At 42.5% G+C, this 22191-nt stretch overlaps 1 protein-coding gene across 2 annotated transcripts in view; it reads left to right on the forward strand.

Annotated features, from left to right (window-relative positions):
- Positions 1-1466: 1466 nt before the first annotated feature.
- The window catches only part of ARHGAP20 (Rho GTPase activating protein 20), a 93468-nt gene continuing 72743 nt past the window's right edge, over positions 1467-22191 (forward strand). For both annotated transcript variants that reach the window (XM_079787755.1, XM_079787756.1), the window contains exons 1-2: positions 1467-1754; positions 19480-19562. In XM_079787755.1, coding sequence (XP_079643881.1) covers positions 1650-1754; positions 19480-19562 — 188 coding nt within the window. In that variant the 5' untranslated portion in view covers positions 1467-1649. The remainder of the gene's footprint in view (positions 1755-19479; positions 19563-22191) is intronic.

The raw sequence follows: 22191 nt of genomic DNA on the forward strand, positions 1-22191 counted from the left end.
AGAATTGAGATCATCCATTCATGACAGGAATCACCCTGCACGTAGGTCTAAGCAGCAAAAAGAGAATTATGCTCAAGATATATAATATCTATATTAGCATGATTTAGATAATTATACATAATATACACGCATGGCTTATAAAGACTGTGTAAGTGTACTTTAAACAATGTGATGTGGACAAGACTTCAAGTGGGCTGTAACATATTATTCTGCCCACTACTTCCACAACAAACAATTCTGGGGTTTGGTGGTGGTCATGGTGTGTGGGTGTGTGTGTTTTGGACACCATCTCCTGCTTGGAACAGAGCCTGCCAGAGAGCCCTATTCTTCTACAACCTGTCCTGGTAACAGCCCCACCCGACAGGAATCTCGATCTTTTATTATATATTTTTATTTCCTTAACACGAAAACAAACCTCCTTCAACAACCTAGTACCACAGAGTGGTGTCCTTCACCCCTCATCTGTCCTTCAGGCAGGCCTGCCTCCAAAGGAAGAATGCCACCTACAGAATCATCCGCACCAGCCGGCCAGTCCTGTGCAGCACCATCAGTGCCGCAACTCAGCCCAGTGGGCTCCAAATCCCCTCCCTCTGATTATTCTTTGGTCTTAAAAAAAAAAATGGCACTATTTGGGCTGACAGGAAGTTATGCTCTCGGCGCAGATATCTGATAAACATTTCCACATATTGTAGCCTGCTCAATAGCTAAGCCAATTTCAGTCCTCTCTCTGCCTGCATTTTCCTTCAGAGCGCTTTCTCCTTTGGAATGCCCCTGTCTTTGCGGCGCGCAGTCAGTGGGAACCGCTGGTGCACCCCGTGCCGGGGCTGGGGATGGGAGGCTGCCGAAGCCGAGCAGGGGGACCCCGGCAGGCTAACCAGGGATTGCACCAGAGGTCAGGCGGCGCTGCGGGCTTCCACATGTGTACAGCCGCGGCGCTCGGCGAGGCACAGCTGCATCCCGGGGCCTCCAGGGTGGGGGTGGGGATGAAGGTGGGGGGACTCCACTGCGTCCGCTGAACGCGAGGCAGGAATCCCTGCAACTCCTCCGTTCGGGCTGAAGTCGCCACAGCTGCGCTGATGCACGCGCTGCAGCGGCGCCATCCCCCGCGGGCGAGCGCGGGAAGGCATGGGGTCGGTGCGAGTGGGCTGGGCGGCGGGAGAGGCGCGCGTCCGTGCACTAGAGACCCCGGTGCGTGACACCAACGCGTGAGCTCTTCAGGCTGGACCCACTCGGAGAGGCGGACGGAGCAGGTCAGCTGGTCGCCGGCGCCCCAACGTGTGTATATATAGGGAACGGCCGGGCCGCAGCGCCGCAGGCCGGCCGCCGCGGGAGCGCCGCGCGGAGGGGAGGCGGCCGGGGGCGGGTCCGGCGCGCGGCGCCCGGCGCGGAGGGGCGGGCCCGAGGCGGGGCGGGCCGCGGCGGGCGCGGGCAGCGGGCGCCTCTGCAATCGCCTCCAGCCCGCGGTGTGGAGCGCAGGCGGCGGTACATGGCCCCGACGGGAGGCGCGCGGTCCGCACCCGGAGCCTGGCTCCCCGCCTGAGCGCGGCGGCCGCCTCGGCCCCGCGCCTCCTCGCCCCTCCGGCCGCGGTCCCGCCGAGAGGACCGCGTAGCCTCCTCCTGGGCTGGGGATTAGCCTGCAAGTCTTCTTCATGGAAGCGATGTCCCCCCAGCAGGAGACTCTCGGGGGGCAGCCGGGGCGCTCCTCCTCCCTGACAGGAATGTCGTGGATCGCGGGAGGCCCCGGCACCAAGAAGGTGAGGACGCTGCGCGGGGCCCCGCGCCCTCCGCTGCCGCCGCCGCCGCCGCAGACCCCCCTCTCGGCGCGCGCCCCCCGAGCCGGCCACCGGGGCGCGGGAGCCGGGCGGCGCGGGGATTTAACGCTCGGTGCTCGCGGCCCCGGTTCGTTCGTTCTAGAACATTCCCGCCTTACTCGTCCTCACTCCCAGCGGCGTCGCCGTACCCCCAGTCACCCCGATACCTTTCGCTGGTACCTTTCGCGTCTAGAGTCCCGTGCACTTTCTCGTAGCGTACCTGAAGCCTCCCGCATCTCCATCCACCGCGGGGTCGGCCGGCGGCCCGCTCCCCGGCCGGGGGCGCGGGGCCCCAGATTGGGGCATCGCCTTTCCCCGGCCCCGGGGGTTCCCTGAGGCCCCCCCCCCCCGGGCGCTCACCGCGTCCGGATGGGGTCCTCCTCGAGTAAAAGAGGGCTGGCGGCGTCCGGCGGGGCGCCGCAACCCTCGAAGAAGAAGGTAGGCGGCGGGGCTGCGGCGCCGGGGCTCAGCCCCCTCACCTGGCGCGGCGGCGCCAGCTCCGCGGGATTTGGGTTGAGTGGGGAGGGTTCGGTTCGGGGGGTGGGGGTGGGGGGGGTGGAGGTGGGGGTGTGAGCTCAGCGCGGCGCGCAGGGAAAGACGGGCTCCCGGAGGCGATGGTCAGGCTTGTAGGTGAGCTTGGGATGCTAACGGTCGGCACTGCGGGGACGTGGAGGCTGGGTTCGGCCTCGGACCGGGGTGGGTGGGGCCGGGGGCTGCGGTGGAGGGTCGGGTGGGCCTAGGCCGGGGGCCTTCGCCCTGCGCTCGTCCCCTCCCCCGGGGGTTTGGTGGGGCCGGGGAGGGCCTGGGTGCAGCTGTGGACGTGGGGGCGGCGCGTGTTCCCTGTCAACGCTGGGAGGAGGGATGCGGCAGCAACTTGTAGCGTTCCGTGAGGGCGGACGCAGCCCGCGGTGCGTGCGGGCGAGCTGCCTCCGATCCGCCCCGGTTTCTTTGGATCGGCTCCCTGAGCAAGTGCACGCGTCCTGGCCGCCAGTGGCCGGCCTCTGCTGGGCTCCCGGAGGAACTGATGTGGGTGTTTCTAGCCCTTGGGCGTTTCGGCTCTCGCTCCTCCCCTCCCCCCAAGACCTTGGGCTATTTGGCCGTTTTGGTTTTTTTTGCTCAGTCCTGGTGGTTCCCTTCCAGGTTCCCTGGAAACAGATTGGGTCACCCTTCGAGGGATCATCTTAACTCCTAAAGGAACTATCTTAATGCACAGCATCTATATGATTAGAGCCCAAGGGGGTTGCGCAGGCTCCTTCATTGGCCAGATCTTGGTGCCTTTCAGGACTCTCCGCACCCGCATTTGGGGTTGGCTAGAGGTCGGTTGAAGCGAGGTGAGATCCTTACGTCAGTCCCTATGGGAGTGCCTGTGAGCTCCCTAGGACCTTGACCATGTCACAGAGCCCTCTAGAAGGGAACCTGAGGATGTGTCCGCTGTAGTGTCGGCTCGGCCTTTGATGTATTAGACTGCGGTTTGTCCTTATCGCTTTTCCCCTTCAGAGATGGAGGGATTGAGGGATTGTGTGTGTGTGTGTGTGTGTGTGTGTGTGTGTGTGTGAGAGAGAGAGAGAGAGAGAGAGAGAGAGAGAGAGAGAGAGAGAATTTACCAGGTTAACACTGCATTTGGAAAGGTAAATGAATCAGAAATTGGCATAGATTTTAGAGCAATTTTTATCCTTGTAAACTTAAGGAATCGGGTGAAATCAAAGATTTATATCTCTTTTCTAAGGGTAATTAAGCTTAAGCATACCGGCAAAGGGAGAAAGCATTTATAAGGTAGTACTTGTCAAGTGAATAAAAGGTTGCTTTGCATCTTTAAGCCATTGTCCTTAAGATGCTGTTCATTATAAACCATAATGGGTTGTTACATTGCCAATCTAGTCTTTTCCCTTCCTTTTTTGAAAGGGAATAGATTTTGCCAGTCAGATATTTCTACAGTTTTTTACTCCCTTTGGAGTAGGGTTGAGGTTGAAGAACTGTTTTATTTTGCTTTTAATGTGTTTCCAGAAAAGTGCATCCCTGCTCATTTTAAGCATTAGTAGGCATATCAGTTTGATTTCAGATCTCCATGTTAGCAATAGAATGTAAAAATATTTCCAAAGTGTAGCTCACAGTACCATTGTCGTTTATACTCTTTATGAACCAGTCTTCATGTATCCCAAATGCTCACCAGATTGATCTTTTTTTGTGTTTCATCTTGCCTTTTTGGTACTTGCTAGACTTAGTGAGTCATGAGACATTTCTAAAAAAAAGTCTACTTATGTGGTTGTAATATTAATTACTAAGGCTTGGGTCAGTGTTTAAATTGCCAAGTACAATCAACATTTTTAAAACATGAAATAGAAAAATATTAGTACATTAGTGAAGGTAAGGCCTCTTCTATATAGCTTCTTTTTCTCTGTTTCATATGTGTATGTGTATTTTGGGTAGTGATGTAAAATGTGTTTCTTATTTAATGGTCAGATTCTTTAAAGGCAAGTTTACTGGAATACGTTCACTTGGCTTTTAGTTTCAGCTCCATTACTAGCGCAGTGATCTTGAGAAAAATCACTTAACTTGTTCCATTTTTCTCGTTTGTAGAATGGGAATAAAAAGATAATGCTGGAGGAAAAGTATGTAGATGACAATTATATCTTGTATTTTGTGAAAATAAGATGATCTTTTATAATAGGAGTTAAAAAAATAGCATCTTTCAAGTTAGTCATCCTGAGAGTCTGTTAACCCAGTGGTATTGCCATTGCCTGGAATGTAGATCAGATTCTCAGCAACTGCTATCACTGTCTACAGTGAGGTAGAATTTAGAGTGTGATGACCTAGGTTTAAGACTCCATGGTGGTGGTACTAGATTTCTGACCTAGGTAACTTACTTAACCTTTTTAGTTTTCTATTTATACAATGAAAATAATAATACCTACCTCCTCAAGGTTGTTGGGAAAATTAAACATGAAATTGAGTAAATATTAATACATAATAAGTCCTCAATAAACGTTAACTCTTATTGTTTGCAATTTACCCCATATCTGTAATTCCCCATACTACTGTGTCCCAGTTGTTCAAGCCAAATATCTAGAATTCATTTTCAACCCTTCTCATTTCCTCACTCTAAAACAATTATCAGAAAGGCTAGTCAAAACATATTTTGAATACTAGAGGCCCAGTGCATGAAAATTCATGCGCTGGAGGGGGTGGTCCCTCAGCCCAGCCCGCCCCTCTCACAGTCCAGGAGCCCTCAGGGGCGGAAGGCGACCCTGCGATCAGGGGAAGGCAACGCCCCCATCACACCTCCACACCATCACAAGCCTCAGCCGGCCCTGGTTACCTGCGCCTCGGGCAGCCCTGGGTGGCTGGGCAGCTGCCATCCAGGCTTGCCTGCGCTGGGGACAGGCCTGGCCTTGCCGCACGCCTGCCACCCTGGCAGGGCTGAGAGGACTGGGCACTGCCATCTTGTGGCTGTGGGCACTGCCATCTTTGAGGGTGGGGCAGTCAATTAGCATATTACCTCCTTATTGGCTGTGGGCGTTGCCATCTTTGATGGTGGGGCAGTCAATTAGCATATTCTCTCCTTATTGGCTGTGGGTTCCGCCCTCTTTATGATGGCGTGAGGATCAATTAGCATATTCCCTCCTTATTAGAATATCCACTTCATCTCCACTGCTGCCACTGTAGTCCAAGCCAAACCATCACTATCTTTCACTTGTGCCTTTACAAAAGCTCCCTAACTTGTCTTAACTCCTTTCTTGCTCTTCCCTGACCCAGTCTCCATTTAGCAGCACCAGAGTGATCTTTAAAAATATAAATTGATCATGTTGCTCAACTGCTTAAAAACCTGTAGTGACTTTCCATCATACGTAGACTAAAATTCAGACTCCTTCTCTTAGGCATCTCTACTTCTCCAACCTCATCTACCCTTGACACCTTGTTGTATTCTCTAGGCCTTCGTTTTCAAACATCAAGTCATCAAGTTCATTTCTATTCCGAGGCCTTGGTTTTGCTATGCCCTCTGCTTCTGCCACAGGCATTTGCAGTATTGGCTCTTTTCTACTGTTCAGACCTTAGGTCCTCCCAGAGGCCTGTCCTGACTGCCTAAGAGAAGTTACCCCTTAATCATCTCTATGTTTTATTTTCATCATGGCATTCATCCTTGTCTGATATTTTCTTATTTATTTCCTTGTTATGTTTCCTGAACCCCTCTCCAGGTTGTGAAAACCATGAGTGAGAATAGGTTGTTCCAGGCTGCCTCCCCAGTGCCTAGGGCAGAGCTACATATTAGGTACTCAGTATTAGTTGGGTTACGTGCAGCGATGAACAAGACAGATATTGGCCATTGTATTCAGAATTTATGATTTAGAGCAGGGTCAAGCACACCTTCTTAAAGGGCCAGAATAAATAATTTAGGTTATAGACCATAAGGTCTCTGCTGCAGCTACCTACTCTACCATTGTAAGCACTAAAGCAGATAGAGACCATAAATAAATGAATTGGCATAGATGTGTTCCAATAAAACTTTATTTACAGGACAAGTGATGGGTCCCTAGTGTATAGTTTGCTGGCCCCTGCTAGAGCATCACTCTTGGCTAGAACTTTCTATGACGATGGAAGTGACCTTTATCAACCATGTCCCATCCGATAACTACTACCTACATATGGCTACTGAGCACTTGAAATGTGGCTGATACAACTGAGGAACTAAAAAATGTTTAACAGCTTCCCTGAGGTATAATTGACATACAATAAATTGTACATATTTAAAGTATATAAATCAGTACGTTTTGACATACGTGTACATCTGTAAAACCATTAAACAGTCAAGATAATGAATATATTTATCATCCCCAAAAGTTTGCTCATGTCCCTTTCTAACCCTTTTGTTCCCTCCTTGTTCCTAGGCAACTATAGATTTATTTGCATTCTCAAGCATTTTATATAAATGGAATCATTCTCTGTATTCTTTTTTGTTTTATTTTTTAATTTAGTGGAATTACTATGAGATTCATCCCTGATTATGCATGTAGCAGTAGTTCATTCCATTGGTGGCTAGAATTCCATTATATGGATAAACCACAGTTTGTTTAACCATCCACCTATTAATGGCTATTTGGTTAGTTCCAGGTTTTGGCTATACAAATAAAGCTTCTGTGAACATGTATGTACAAAGCTTTATATGGACTCATGATTTCATTTCTTTGGGATAAATACTGAGGTTTTGAGTGACTGTGTCATATTTTAGGTGTATGTTTAAGTTAAGAAACTGTCAAATTATTTTCCAAAGTGGTTTTATATTCCCACCAGCAGTGTATAAGAGTCCAGTTTCACCAGCACTTATCTTTTTTCAACATAACCATCCTAGAGGGTATAAAGTGATATCTTGTGGTTTTGATTTACATTTCCCAATGACTAATAATACTGAGCATCTTTTCACATGTTACTTGTCATCCATATGTTATCTTGAGTGAGGTGCCTATTCAAATATTTTGCCCAATTTCAGTTGGGTTGTTTTCTTATGATTGAATTTTAAGAGTTATTTAGATACTTGAGGCCCGGTGCACAGAATTTGTACAAGGGTGCAGTCCCTAGGCCTGGCCGGCGATCAAAGCACGAGCATCTGGCGTGGAAGGGCAGGTCCCAGCTGACCTCTGAGCCCTGGGGAGCACCTGGGCCCCGGCGCCCCACATGTGCCCCCCTCTGCCTGAGTCATTGGGCCCCCGCCTGGCTCCCTTAGCACCTGGGAGTTGGGTGGTGGCCCCGCCCCCCGCCACTGCACCTGGTCGCCATCTGTGGGGTGATGAGTGGGGTGGTCAGGCCCGGCTCACACCCACCTTGGCCTGGCACTGCCCGCTCAACTGCTCCACCATCCCGCCGTGGTCCTGCTCTCATGGGGAGCCCATCGGGGCCAGCAGTGCCTCCACTGCCACCCGCTGCCAGCACCGCATCACCCCCTGGTGGTCAGCACAGGTCATAGCGAGCTATTGAACTCACAGTCGAACTCCAGGTGGAGGGAACAATTTGCATATTAGGCTTTTATTATATAGGATTCTGGATTTAAAATCTTTTATTATGTATGTGTTTTTGCCAATGCTTTCTCACATTCTGTGGCTTGTCAATTTAAGAACAGAGCTCTTAGTTTTGATGAAATTTGGTCATTTTTAAAATTTAATTTTACTTCATTGTAATCTATTTGAATTTAAATTTGAATAGCCACATGTGTCTAGTGGGTACTGTATTGGACAGCACAGGTTGATAGGAGAAGACATAAACAATACTTTAAAAATTCATAGAGTAATAACTTATTAAAGAAACAAACATGACACTGATTTAGACAAACGTGGATATGAAGCTAGACCACTCTGGTATTAGGGCGTTCATGGAAGGACTCTTTTAAGTGATGCTTAACTCTTATGCGTGACAAAGAGCATGCTATAAAAAGATTCCAAGAACTTGGAGCAGTTGTTCAAAGTTCCCTAGGTAGAAAAGAGCATTATGTGTTTGAGGAGCTACTTCATAGATGCTGCATAAGAAGTCAGTCTTTATTTTACGGCCACATTTTACCTCATACAGAATTAACTAGTTGGTAGTTGGTTCATCCATCTTTACTTAATAATAGTCAGATGATTTGACTATTTCCAAAAATCAAAGATTTTTCATCACCAAGGCTCTTCAAAATAATACACAATAAATTTGCACATTAATTTCTTAAAATGTGGCTCTAAAATATAATAGCAGCATGTAGATAACCAATTCTGGATATAATTCTGGATAGTGCATCCTTGAGGACATCCACATTTGAACAGAATAGTTTTTGTGAAATGAAATGGAAGCACATATTAGAGTAATTTCAGTTTGGGATAATTTGTATCATACTCAACCGCCCTGACCTTTTGGTCTCACGAGCTAATTGAAAACTCTTTAAATAAGATGAGTGCGTATTGGAATAGGAAAGAAAGACAGGCACATAAAGTAAGTCAAAGCAAAGTATTTTAAAATAGATCCAGCATTTTAAAATGTGGCAGCTGCTGTTGTGTACACTTCATTCTGTCGTTTTTGTCTACATTCTTGGGGTCCACGTCTGTTTATAGCAACTCATGATAGAACACCCCTGAGAGCTGACTTTGCCTATGTGTGTGTCTTGTGCTGGGCTTTGAATGAAAGATATTGGTGAGTAAGCTTTAGTTTTATTCTTTAATGCTGAGAAAAATATTATGCCCATGGTTAAACCAGTGAGCTGCTGAATCCTTTTCTGCTGTTTCTTCACAAAGTGAATGGCATAAAATCAGGCAACTGAGATTATTTGGGCTGAGAGGAGCCTGGAATTATCAAAACTGAATTGGACTGATCAGAAATGGCCTCTGTTATCACTGGTATGACCTCTGAACTTCTAACTGTACTATGTTTCTTTGTCTGTAAAATGGGGGTAATAATCCATATTCTGTACATCTCACAATGTTTTTTTTTATGGGTTAAAAGAAGAAAGCATATGAAAACACTTTGGAAAAAAAAAACCTGTAAAAGCCATTAGTGTCTTTTGCCAGGTGAAAGTAGGTGTAAAGCAATAAGAAAGAGTTTTATTTCTTTGAATTTAATACTAGAACATTTACATGTAAACGAATGACTGAAATTTGTCTTATTCAGCTCAGGCTGCCATAATAAAATACCATAAGCTGGGTGGCTTCAAACAACAGACATTTATTTTTCATAGTTCTCGAGGCCATGAATTCCCATGATCTGGATGCCAGCTAATTCACTTCCTGGTGAGAGCCCTCTTCTTGGCTTGCATACACTCATATACACAGTGCTTTGAGGAAATACATGTACATTTTATTATTGTGACTTGATAGACTTTCATGACTCATACCCTCATGTCCCCAAAGCATTTGGCAAAAACCTCTGTTGTGGACTGAACATGTCCCCTGCAAACTCTTATATTGAAGTTCTGATCCCCAGTATGATAGCATTTGGAAGAGATGGAGAGGGCATTTGTGAGATAATTAAGTTAGACGAGGTCAAAAGAACAGAATCCCCATGATGGCATTAGTGCCCTTATAAGGGACCAGAGAGCTTGCCCTCTCTCACTGCCCCCTATGTGAGGACACAGCAAGAAGGCAGCTGTCTGCAAACCAGGAAAAGGGCCCTCACCAAGAACCCCATCTGCGGGCACCTTGACCTTGCACTTCCCAGTCTCCAGAACTCTGAGAAATGGCTGTTGTTTAAACCACCCAGCCTGTGTTATTTTGTTACACTAGCCTGAGCTGACTGACTACCTCCAAAATAAACTTTCATTGAGTGAAGAGTTTGCTGTCCTTTCTGTTGCTATCTCGGGTGTTCTAGATCACAGGGGCGCTCCAGATTGCTATATGTGCGGAAAGCCTGCAGGCTGCATGCTCAGTTTGGTAATGGCTACGGCAGCAGTTATCTGAAGCAGCCTCGGGTGGAGGTACCATCCAGCTTTTCTTTCCTTGGGGAAGAGTAGGCCACAGTGGGGGAATCCGGAAAGGGAGCAGAGGCCACAGCCTCTGTCAGCCACCAATAACAGGGCTTGTAGGCAACACAGCCCAGTTCACTTTATAATTTTGTTTCAGTCTGATTTCCTTTATCTGGGACAAGTTTAGAGTAGAAACATCCAGCCAACAGCAGAAATAGCCATATCAGCACTGTACGCCAGTGCTGTGCTGAGCAGCCTTGGCCTAATTTTGACAGACAGCTGTCACATGGCACAACTGAGAGGTAAAACCTGTTTTTGGATGCCTGGTCACTAGTGTGAGGACTGAAAGTGGAATGTGCCCACATCGGCTCATATTTCAAAGATCTGAGAAACCCAGCTGCTCAGTGGCCTTTTGCTTTCCCTGTGTACCTGGGTCCTAATTTGTATCTAGGCAAGTGTCTATGTTCCTCTTTTTCTTAAATTTCTTTATTGATTGAATTATTACATATGTGTCCTTATCCCCCCATTACCCTCCCACCACCCCCCACTCATGCCCTCACCCCCCTGTTGTCTGTGTCCACTGGTTAGGCCTATATGCATGCATACAAGTCCTTTGGTTAATCTCTCCCCCTTACCCCCACCCTACCCTCTGAGGTTTGACAAGTCTGATCGATGCTTCTCTGTCTCTGGATCTCTTTTTGTTCATCAGTTTATGTTGTTCATTGTATTCCATAAATGAGTGAGATCATGTGATATTTATCTTTCTCTGACTGGCTTATTTCACTTAGCATAATACTACGCTACGGTAAAAAGGAAGGAGTTCTTAGCATTTGCAACAGTATGGATGGAACTGGAGAGCATTATGCTATGTGTTCCTCTTGTATTCCTCCATTCACCTCTTGAACCTCAGCTTTTACAGTAGCCATTACTAGGTTACACTCTCTCTGAACCTGATAGACATGGGCCTGTTTTTTATTCTTATTTCATACACTCTTTTACCATTATGGGTTTTGGACTTGATCATTGTACTCTTTCTCTCCGCATGAGGGAAGTGAGAAGTCTCTGCAAGGCAGAGTTTCCAGCCATCACAGATGTATTTGATACATTCATCCCAGCCCCTTCGCCTTCAGGCAGGTAGGGTAGATAGGTACTGGGGCAGCTAGAAAGCCCTTTTGTTTATTACAGTGTGCCATGATATGCAAGTAAGATCACTTTGTATGGGTCATGATGTGAAACATGTAGGGAATCCCTGTCCTCTCAGGGATTATGAGGGACAGGGCATTGGTGATTGACCTCCCTACCCCAGGGTGCTGCTGAAAGGGATTATGACCGGATGTGGCTTTGCCAAAGAAGAAAGTGCAGACAACTTGAAGGCCCATAGCGATACTCCAGAAGACTGCTTCGGTAGGATGGAGGCAGAGAAACAAAGAGTAATATATAAGGGGGGTAATATCTAATGTCTATTAGCCCCATGCCCATTCTTGTACATTACATTGATTCTCATGTTTATTATTTCATTTCAAAGTGGTTGTCTCACAAAAAGAGGAAAGACAGCTAAAAGTAAAAAATGTTTTTTTTCTTAACCTCAGAAAAGAACTGTATTCCTTTTCTGTCGTCTGTGTTGTGATGACATTGGTTTTAATTAAATGTTCAAAGTGATTCTGGATGGGATGATTATGAGTAAATGGGAGCTAATATTCACCAGAGACCAAACTGGCTATAGTAGGAAGCTTCACCTCGTGCATTTCTGTGATAATAGGACCTGAGAAGCAAGGTACAAGGTTAAGAATATTCTTCTTCCCTTGCAGAGCCATGTCTTAGAGGTATGTCTCCACAAATAAATGCTGCAGGCCTCCAGGGAAGACAAAAAATTGTACAGACTAGCCACCAAAGGATTACCAGTCAAATTTGAATAAGTTAATTTGCAAATGTGATTAAATATTTTTTTCTAGCGTTGAAACTTTTGAGGATTTAAAAGCTTTCATCAAAGCCCTTATTTTAATGCTATGCTGATTTTAAATGTTTGAAAGTGACTTTACATTTGACTTAAATTCAACTGAAATGCTTTAATATTTCTTCATAAAGTGACTGGAAAAAAACAAAGTATGAAAAATTGCAGTTCCTTTCTTTTGATAGGTTTCCTTTACCTTTAATCTAATTAAAAATAACCAGATTCAGAGTTATTTAGAGGTTTCAGCAATAATACTGTATCTTTTGGTTGACATGACGTTAAAATTTCAATGAGAAGCTACATACAGGTTTTTATGTAAACCGTATTTGCTGAGTTGTTGAACAAAAGAAAAAAAACTTTTTTTCTGCAATTACCTGTTTATGACTGCATTTTCCTACATAGGCACACTATGTTACCAACTTAAACTCTCAGCTATATAGTCAGTGTGTATTTAACTCATTGACTTAACACACGGGCATTGAGAATATACTATGTGGAAATACTGAGTAGGGCACTGTGGGATGGGAGGGGATGGTGGCAAACAATAGGCAGGTGGGCATGTTCCGCAGGTCTCTAAGGTATTCAAATGGACAACCACTCAAACATTTAGTACAAGACATATTCAACAAAAAACAAGTAAGTGAGTTCCATTCTTATGTATTATCCTTCAGATGATTGTTATACAAATAAATGATAGGTTCTGGTTATGAACCAGTTTGCTCCTAAGCCCAATGGTTTAGGACAGTGGTCAGCAAACCGCGGCTCAGGAGCCACATGCGGCTCTTTGGCCCCTTGAGTGTGGCTCTTCCACAAAATACCACGTGCAGGCGCGCACGTACAGTGTGATTGAAACTTTGTGGCCCATGTTCAGAAGTCGGTTTTCAGCTCTCAGAAGAAATTTCAATCGTTGTACTGTTGATATTTGGCTCTGTTGACTAATGAGTTTGCCGATCACTGGTTTACGAGTTTGGTAGTTAGCATTTTTAACAGCCTCATTGAGATATAACTTGCTTACCATACAGTTTATCCACTTGAAGTATACAATTCAATAGCTTTTATTATATTCACAAAATTGTGCATTTATCATAGTCAATTTTAGAACTTTTTCATTACCCCAAAAAGAATCACCACACCCCTTAGCCATCATATCCCAGTCTTCTCATCTCCCCAAACCCCAGCAAGCACTAACCTACTTTAAGTTTCTATGGATTTGTTTATTGTGGATATTTCCTATAAATGGAACCATATAATATGTGGTCTTTTGGGGTTGACTTTTTTAATTAACATAACGTTTTCAAGAGTCATTCATGTTGTTGCAAATTACTACTTTTATTGCCAAGTAATATTCCATTTTATGTATACACCACATTTTGTTTATTCGTTCATCAATTAATGAACATTGAAGTTGTCTCCACTTTTTGGCTATTGTGAATAAAGCTTCTGTGAACATTCATGCTTTTGTGTGGACTTGTTTTCTCTTGTGTATACCTAAGAGGAATAGGAATTGCAGGATCATGTGGTAACTATCTTTAGCCATTTGTAGAACTTCCAAACTGTTTTCCAAGTGATAGCATCATTTTACAATCCACACCAGCAGAACAAGGTTAGATTAGGAACATGACTGGAGGATGCAGAGTACAGTATATCCACATCCTGTCAACAATTGTTATTTAGCTGTCTTTTCTAGTGTAATAATCCTGGAGTATAAAGTGGTATTTCATGGTTTTGATTTGCATTTTTTTGATGGCTAATGATGTTGAACATCTTTCATGTGCTTATTGGCTATTTATATCTTTGGAGAACTGCCTCTTCAGATCATTTGCCCATTTTAAAATTGGCTTATTTGTCTTTATAGAATTGTAACAACTCTTTATTCTAGATACAAATCCCTTATAATTGGCAGAAATTTTCTTCCATTGGGGGGGGGGTCTTTTCACTTCTTGATAGTGTCCTTTGAAGCATAGAAGTTTTCATGTTAACAGTCATGTCTAATACATTTTTTCTTTTGTTACTTTGTGTTTTTGGTGTCATATATAAGAAACCATTTCCTATTCCAAGGTCAAAAATATTTCTGCATATGTTTTCTTCTAAAATTTTTATAGTTTCTGCTCTTTCATATTTTTGATTCATTTTGAGTTAAATTTTGTATATGGTGTGAGATAGAAGTCCAGTTTTATGCCACATTTGGGTATCCAGTTGTTCTGGCACCATTTATTGGAAATAATTAAATTTATCATCAGACACATTTTTACCATGTAGCTCAAAGTGGTAAACATTGGCACTATGTCAAATGATGTAGTTTGCAGTGTGCAAGAATGACTCTTACCATCCTGCACCACAGGTAACCCTTATGTTTTCTTAATGAGGACATTCCAGCAGAGCCCCCTAGAGGTTAGTTGGTTTGTTTTTATGTGTGTGTGTGTGTGTGTGTGTGTGTGTGTGTGTGTGTGTGTGTGTGTATTTGGGGACATTGGTCTAAATGTGGAGGAGTGTATTTTAAAGTTCACATAAAACTTTCACTTACTTGGTGTATAGTTTTTGCCAGGCCTAGTACTATTCTTTGGGAATTAAAAGATAGGCCTGCTACAGAGTAGAATTCCATTAAATAATTGTTGAAGGATGGGAGGTAGTTTGGAAAGAAGATATAGTCCCTGCTTTCGTGAAAGGTGTAGAAAAATAAATAATATAACATGAAAGGCTATAACGGAAGCATAGTATGTAAAGCAAGCTAGGAACACAGGATATTGAATATATAGTTAATCCAACTGATTAAAAGACAGTTGAAGTGGAAAGCACCTTGCAGATTAGCTGTTAATGCTGTTAGAGTTTTGTGTTATTATTGAATACAAAAACATTTAATTATAGACCTTTGCTTCTCATCTTGAATCATGACCTCTGTGCATTTACTCTTTGGTAGAGTCAGTTTTTTGCCTTCAATACAGAGGAGACAGTTTAGAAAATCAAAGATCTAATTTCCCTCTAGTGTTCATGGTCTACTTTCCTAATTGTTGTTAATAAAAAACACAGCAGTTTTTAATATTCAGTTACCATATATATACATTCAACAAAGGAGGCATGAACATACAATGGAGTCAAGACAGTCTTTTCAATAAATGGTGTTGGGAAAATTGGACATACATGCAAAAAAATGAAACTAGACCACCAACTTACACCATACACAAAAATAAACTCAAAATGGATAAAGGACTTAAACATAAGACGAGAAACCATAAAAGTACTAGAGGAATCTACAGGCAGCAAAATCTCAGACATATGCCGAAGCAATTTCTTCACTGATATTTATTTCCTTTTAGGACTTTTTTCCAACCTCTTCCTCAACTTCCCCATTTAGGGGTGAAGGAGCAAATAAAGGCCATTTATGTTTGTTTGGTTTTTAGCTCATATTAAATTCTTGATTAGCTTTGTGGGCTGTGTAAGGGTAGGCAAATGGTATGATATCAAGAAACTTATTCCCAGAAGATTAATGCAACTGAATTTCTTGCCTAATGTGTAGTTTATCAATTTAGAAAATAATATCACCTTTTTAAAGATTATTCTGTTTCAGAATGGCATCCAATATTTAGCATCTAGATTTGTGCATCAAGAACTTGGACTTTCTAAAAAATCACACTGTGGATTGTGATTTTTAAGCTAATAAAGAAAATATGCACTGCTCTAAACCCACCTTCTGTTTCCTGTAAGGCAAAGAGTCATAGTTTGCACTGTCACTGAACAAGTGTGAAATTTGTTGGTGCAACCTGTCCTGACAAGCTTGTACTACTGTATATTTGTAAAGGGATCAGTAGCCTCATTCTGTCTCCACGCATTGTATTTCACACAGTTATTATAAACAGAAAGAACACCAAGTCTTTACTGCCTGAGGACAGATTCTTTGATATGGGAATTTGTTTAAAAATTACCATTGGCCTTTTGTTTGGCTATACTTTTGAGCAAAAGAAAGAGATCTATGCATTTTGAATGAATTAATACCTAAATCTATTTATTAAGCCCTCATTATGTTGGCAACTCTGAAGACTCATTACTTTCAAGAGAAATGAATCCTAAATGTCTGATGTAGTTAATATTAATTTTCTTGCAAATCCAGGGTGAATCTTTGGTGGACACTTAACATGAAAATATCAGAAATAGAAGGTACCTAAGAACTGTGTGGTTCAGATTTTCTCATTTTCTAGATAAGGAAATGAGGCCTTGAGAAGTGACTGGATTTCCTTGAGTTGCATAGCTCATTAGTGGTAGAGTATGTCTCAGTACAAACAATAGGACCTCAAATAAATATAATGTTCTGCCTGTGGTTTGACTGCATTCTCTTGAACCTGAGTTAACAAATGAGGTAGATATACTCCATTTGACTCCTCATACATCTGACAATTTTGTAACTAAGAAAACACAGTCTAATTACTATGTATTCAAACGATCCTCTATATTAGGTCTCCATGAAAAACTATTTTAATAGGAGCTTTATAGAAAAAGATGTCACCTCTTTTTTATTATCCATTCTCATGTTTGACAGCCATCACTCTCAGATTTCCTTACATTAGAAGGTCTTATATTTGGGTTCCATGAATCCCTATGATATCCATATTATGTGGGTTTCTAAACCCCCTGAAATTATGTACATAATTTAGTTCACATCTTTTATAAATTTCTCAAAGAACCACTACCCAAGATCAATCTGGATTCTCAGTCTACAGTTTACTAGTTTCTTTTTGCCTTATCTTCCTTGGAAGATATGTCCTATATATTATAACTCTGCATTAATTAATTAATTAATTAATTAATTAATTTGGAGGCTATTAATGTCTCCAAATGAAGAATTCAGATCAGTTTTAACTTTTCTCATAGGATTTTTCCCCTCCACAATTTAAATCATTTTTATGTCTGCCTTTTGATCCCTTTCAAATTCTTTATAAACCTGAAAACCAAAGAGCTCAGAATTAGAAATTATATAATTAATGAAGCTCTAGTTAGGAGCTTGGATCTGCTGACAGTGAGTGCTTTTAGAGGGTTAGGGGCAGCAGAAGTAAGACTACTGAGGTAGGCCCAGGAATGCCCGCCACCCCCCCCCACACACACACACACACACACTCCTCATCCCGCTAATGAAGGCTGGACAGACAGATCCTCCATGTCAAAAGAGGTTATGCGCCCAGGTAAAGGATTGGGCATATTTCAAAGTTCAAAGCATGGTAAATGGATCCTGAATAAGGAGTCAGAATAGTGAGTAGGAAACAAGCCCAGACCTGAAGGTGAAACAGAATCCCACAGAAAGTCTGCATGTGAACAAACTGCCACCTTTCTTAGTAAAAATCTATCCAGTCTTTTAGTATTGAGATACTTCTCCTGAGGCGAGCGCTCATCTTCCTGATTTCCCTTCTCCTGTAACCGGTACAGCCACACCAGCCTCCAGATGTTAGATTCCTGAGAGTCATGTTCCCAAAAGGTGTGACTAATGGAAACAGTAGGATGAGATTTACCGCTATAATATATGAAGTAGGTTATCAGAGTCACTGGGATTGGGGGGGATTATAGACAATTAGGGGACTCTGATGAAACCATGGGAGTGCTTTCTTTCCAGAAGGAAGGCACCAAATCCATATTATACAAATAATTTTATACAATTTAACCAGCCCTGAAACTGATTCATGGTTAATAACTCCTGGCCAAGAAATGTATTCTCTATTTCTTATCTATTTGTTTCCTGTCCTTTTATTAATGTTTTATATCATTGTTTCAGTTGCTATCTGAGCTATGCTAAGGAGGTTTGGGCATGCAGTTTTCACATGTGAGCCAAAAGATCAACAGGGGAAACAGCAACACTGAGGCCATGGCACTGGGGACAATAAATATTTGAGAGAGAACCTTGGATGGGGATGGGGGTGGGGGGTGAATTTGGGGATAAGAACTGTGCCAAAGAAGTCCAGCATCCCCTTCTCACTGATGATTCTCTCTGTGTTCCTATGCTAAGGTCTAGGCTTTATTTTAGCAACTAAGAAGCAGTTTCGGCCAGCTAGAAGGGGTCAAGGCAGAGAGGGGGGAATGGGACATACGTAATACTTTCAATAATAAAGATTTAAAAAGAAAAAGAAGCAATTCCTTTATGAATCATGTGATGCCATACTGATGCTGAGTCAGTTAGCCTTACATGGTTCTTATTAGAGCTGCATCCAGTTATCACCTGCATCCTGTCAGGTCCAGGGTAAGGCCTCTGGCCAGGGTAGGGTGAGAGGGTAGAGCAGAACGAATGGCTTTGGTAATACAGCCTGAACTTCACTCATGGCTCTTAGTGACTGTTGTTAATTTTACTCATCCATATTCACTGGCAGGCCCTCTGACTCTGTCTAGAGGTATCCTATATGATAAAAGGCTAATAAGCAATTGTTCCCCCGGGAGTTTGATCAACCAGGAGTTTGACCACTCGCTATGACATGCGCTGACCACAAGGGGGCAGCGCAGAATGAAGGAAGGCCCCAGCCAGCAGCTAGGGGAAGGAAGGCCCATGCTGGCCCTGATTGCCGGCCAGGCCTAGGGACCCTACCCGTGCATGAATTTCATGCACCAGGCCTCTAGTTAAATATATAAGATTGAATTTAGAGAGTAATTATATAGATATTAAGCTAAATAAAACCTCATTTGCCACAATTTTAAGATCCTCTGAAACAGAGTACCTGATTATCCATGTAATAAGCAACATGTATGTTAGCTGTAAAGGATGGTAATGGTTATAACTTTTTTCTCAAATACTCTGGTCAGCATTTGACCTTATTCTCAAACCATAGAAAATACTTTCTCCCTGGCCGGGTGGCTCAGTTGGTTGGAGTGTCTCCTGATACACCAAAAAGGTTGCAGATTCAATTCCCACTCAGGGCACATACCTAGGTTGGGGGTTTAATCCCCGGTTAGGCACATACAGGAGGCAACCAATCAATGTTTCTCTCACATCAATGTTTCTATCTCTCCCTCCCTTCTCTCTCTCTCTCTCTCTCTCTCTCTCTCTCTCTCTCTCTCTCTCTCTCCTTCCCTTCTTTCTTCCTTCCTTCCTTCCCTCCATTGCTCTTTCTAAATATATCCTTGATAAGAATTTTTAAAAATTTACTTTCTATACTACTTTTGACACTTAGTATCTATCCTAGTTTAGATGTTACTATTTTATCTTCAAAATGAGATTGTGAACTTCTTCATAGACAAAGACAGGCAATATAAAACTTGCTGAATTCAATTGAAAATTGGCATTTACTTTCTTTACAAGCCACATGGTCTTCATTTTGATTCTTTTTCCTCAACAGAAAATGAAAACACTAGCAGAAAGAAGGAGGAGCGCACCATCTCTTATCCTGGATAAAGCCCTACAAAAACGGCCTAGTACCAAGTAAGCAAAAGCTTTGTATTATACATTTGTATGTGTTACACTTTATGTTGTTTGTTTGTCTGTTATCAGCACCAGAATTCTGTTTAATAATAGAAACTATGACTTCTGTTCTGAGGTTATTTGTGAATCATAAAGCATTTTAGAGCGGGTATATAGGTTCAGTTTTAAAACTGATTCAGAAGTGGATCTCCTCACATAATACACAAAAATGCAAGTTCCATACTGTTAAAGTTCATTTATAAAAATAAGGAGAAATCAAAATACTAAAACATAATTTCTTTAGTTATGCACAAACCTTTGCCTGCTTCTTTATCATAAGATGATGCCTGTGCATGTATATAAGGCAAATTTTTACCCATTTTAGATCTAAAAAAAGATTAATATCATTAAAAAATGGAATGTTGATTCCTTTTGTGCATTTTTGGTTAAATTAATTATTTTTAGTGTAGTTTAAAGTTGAAAAACAAGTTAAGTATCTATTGCAATGCCATTTTACCTATGGAGGCTGAATACTATTTCAATGGATGTTTTAAGAAAGTCATTCATAATGTGTAGAAATTGAATGGATAGTCAATCATTAACTTATTTGTTAATTTTAAAATGGCATTTTGACTCAGGAATTTTATGGTCAAAGAAATCCCGTAATAATTTTCTCCTAATCTATGAATCCTTTTATGTAAATAGAAGTCTATTTAAAGTGAGGGTATATCTGCTATTTCTATGAATGATGTGCTAATGTAACATAAAATCTATATGGAAGCATGGTACTTTTTTTCAATGCCAAACATATAATATAGCTAAATCCCAATTCAACTTTCAAAATCCTTAGGTCATTCTCGGGACTCAGCAAGTTCTCAGACTCAGGCAGCCCCCACCTGCCCCACTGCTGTCTCCCCATCACCTCCTCAAAAATTGGTGCTTATATTAGAGCCATTAATTATTCCTGCCTCAGAAATATGATGGGGTTTGTGTCGGATAACCACAGGGAGAAAAGTTTATTTAAGGTTAAGTGTCATATGTTTTAAACTTTAGTTTATTTCCTATGAGTCTCTCTGGGTTTGTAATATGAGTGCATAGTGCTGGGGAACAGAACCTTTACCTGTCTGATAGAAGTAATGCTTTTACTCTATGTAATGTTCGTGCTTAATGTATATGCCCCCTCACCCTCCCACCCCCCCAAAAAAAGCGGTTGGGTATTGAATGTATACAAAATATTTGCAAGTAAAGTAATCCCAGGATTGGAAAGAACTTTAAATGTCATCTAGTCCAGTGTTTTCCAAACCTAAGTCAGTATTCTGCAGTGAGACCCAGTCATGTTTTTCAAAAACTCTTCAACTATTATTTGTTGGATAAATTAATGAATGAGCAAGTGAATCCATTTCCAAACCAAAATAGTAATTTAATCCATTGGCACAGTAGTTTCTGACTTTCCTTCCCTCCTTTAAGCAACCAATACAACGAGAATTTCCTTTTTCACTGGTATTATTTGTGAAATTCTGGCTAGGAAAACAGGGAGATTCCTTTAAGCAAAATAATTCTGAGTTATTATTAGGAAGTTATTTCATGCAGCAAAATACCACAAGAACTCATGTATGTGGTCCAGAAATGACACACATGTTGGCATTCTTGTGGTATTTCTTCACTGTTTACTTAGGGATAAATTCAAACCCTCCCTCCAGAAATTCACTTGTTTTGACATGGCATTCAGCCCACCTTACAGAACTCATACAAAAATGTACCCACTTTTGTTTAAAATTACCATCTATTAGCACTTTTAAGTTGGTATTCACCCGTCCATCTCCATCCTTACCTCCAAATTAGTTTCTTGTGTCTGTGCTGTTTGCAAGACCTTGTGCTGGGTGCTGCAAATACATGACCTCTTAAAGCTCTGCTCACTGCTGCTGGGAGGAGAAGGCAGTGCCGGGGAGGCACTGTGGTCCCTTCTCCGGCAGAACGTGCGTGGGCCTGGGCTGCACTCAGACGCTGGCTCTCCATCCTGACTTTCTGTGTGGCCTCAGATAAAGGAACCAATCTTCGAGTCCGTGTTTTCCTCTGTGAAATATTAATCCAATGCTTGCATTATAGAATGTGAAATGAGAAAATAGCTGAAAACGCTCCAAAGATTGGCTTAGTTATTAGTTGTGTCTTTCCTTCCCTTAGATATATTTCATTTTCAAGCTTTAAACGACCTGACTCATCCAGTGAAGTCAAGTTTGTTCATGCAAAGCACCTGCTCTATCATTACAGCATTATATAACTAAAAGTGACTCCTTGAGCCTGTCTCATTATATAGTGGAAACTGAGTCAAAGACTTGCCCTAAGTCACACAGTTAATGTAGCGTTAGAAACAGAACTAGAAACCCAGGTCTTTGGTCTTGATGGAATATTCTTCGCAGTACACGAGCAAAAGGTATATGATATAGTGTCTAAGAGCATGGATTTTAGAGCCAAATTGGCAGGTTTGAATCTTAATACTGATCTTTGGTACGTTTTTAAACCAGCGACAATAAACAAAACCTACCCCATAAGGTTGTAAGACAGAACGTGGGTTTTATAAGTATAGAGAAGTCTTTGGTTCTTTATCTGTGCTGAATGTCTAAAGGCTATTTATTATTGTTACTAACAATAG

Source organism: Cnephaeus nilssonii (assembly GCF_951640355.1).
Source record: "Cnephaeus nilssonii genome assembly, chromosome: 13".
Taxonomy (NCBI): Eukaryota; Metazoa; Chordata; class Mammalia; order Chiroptera; family Vespertilionidae; genus Cnephaeus; species Cnephaeus nilssonii.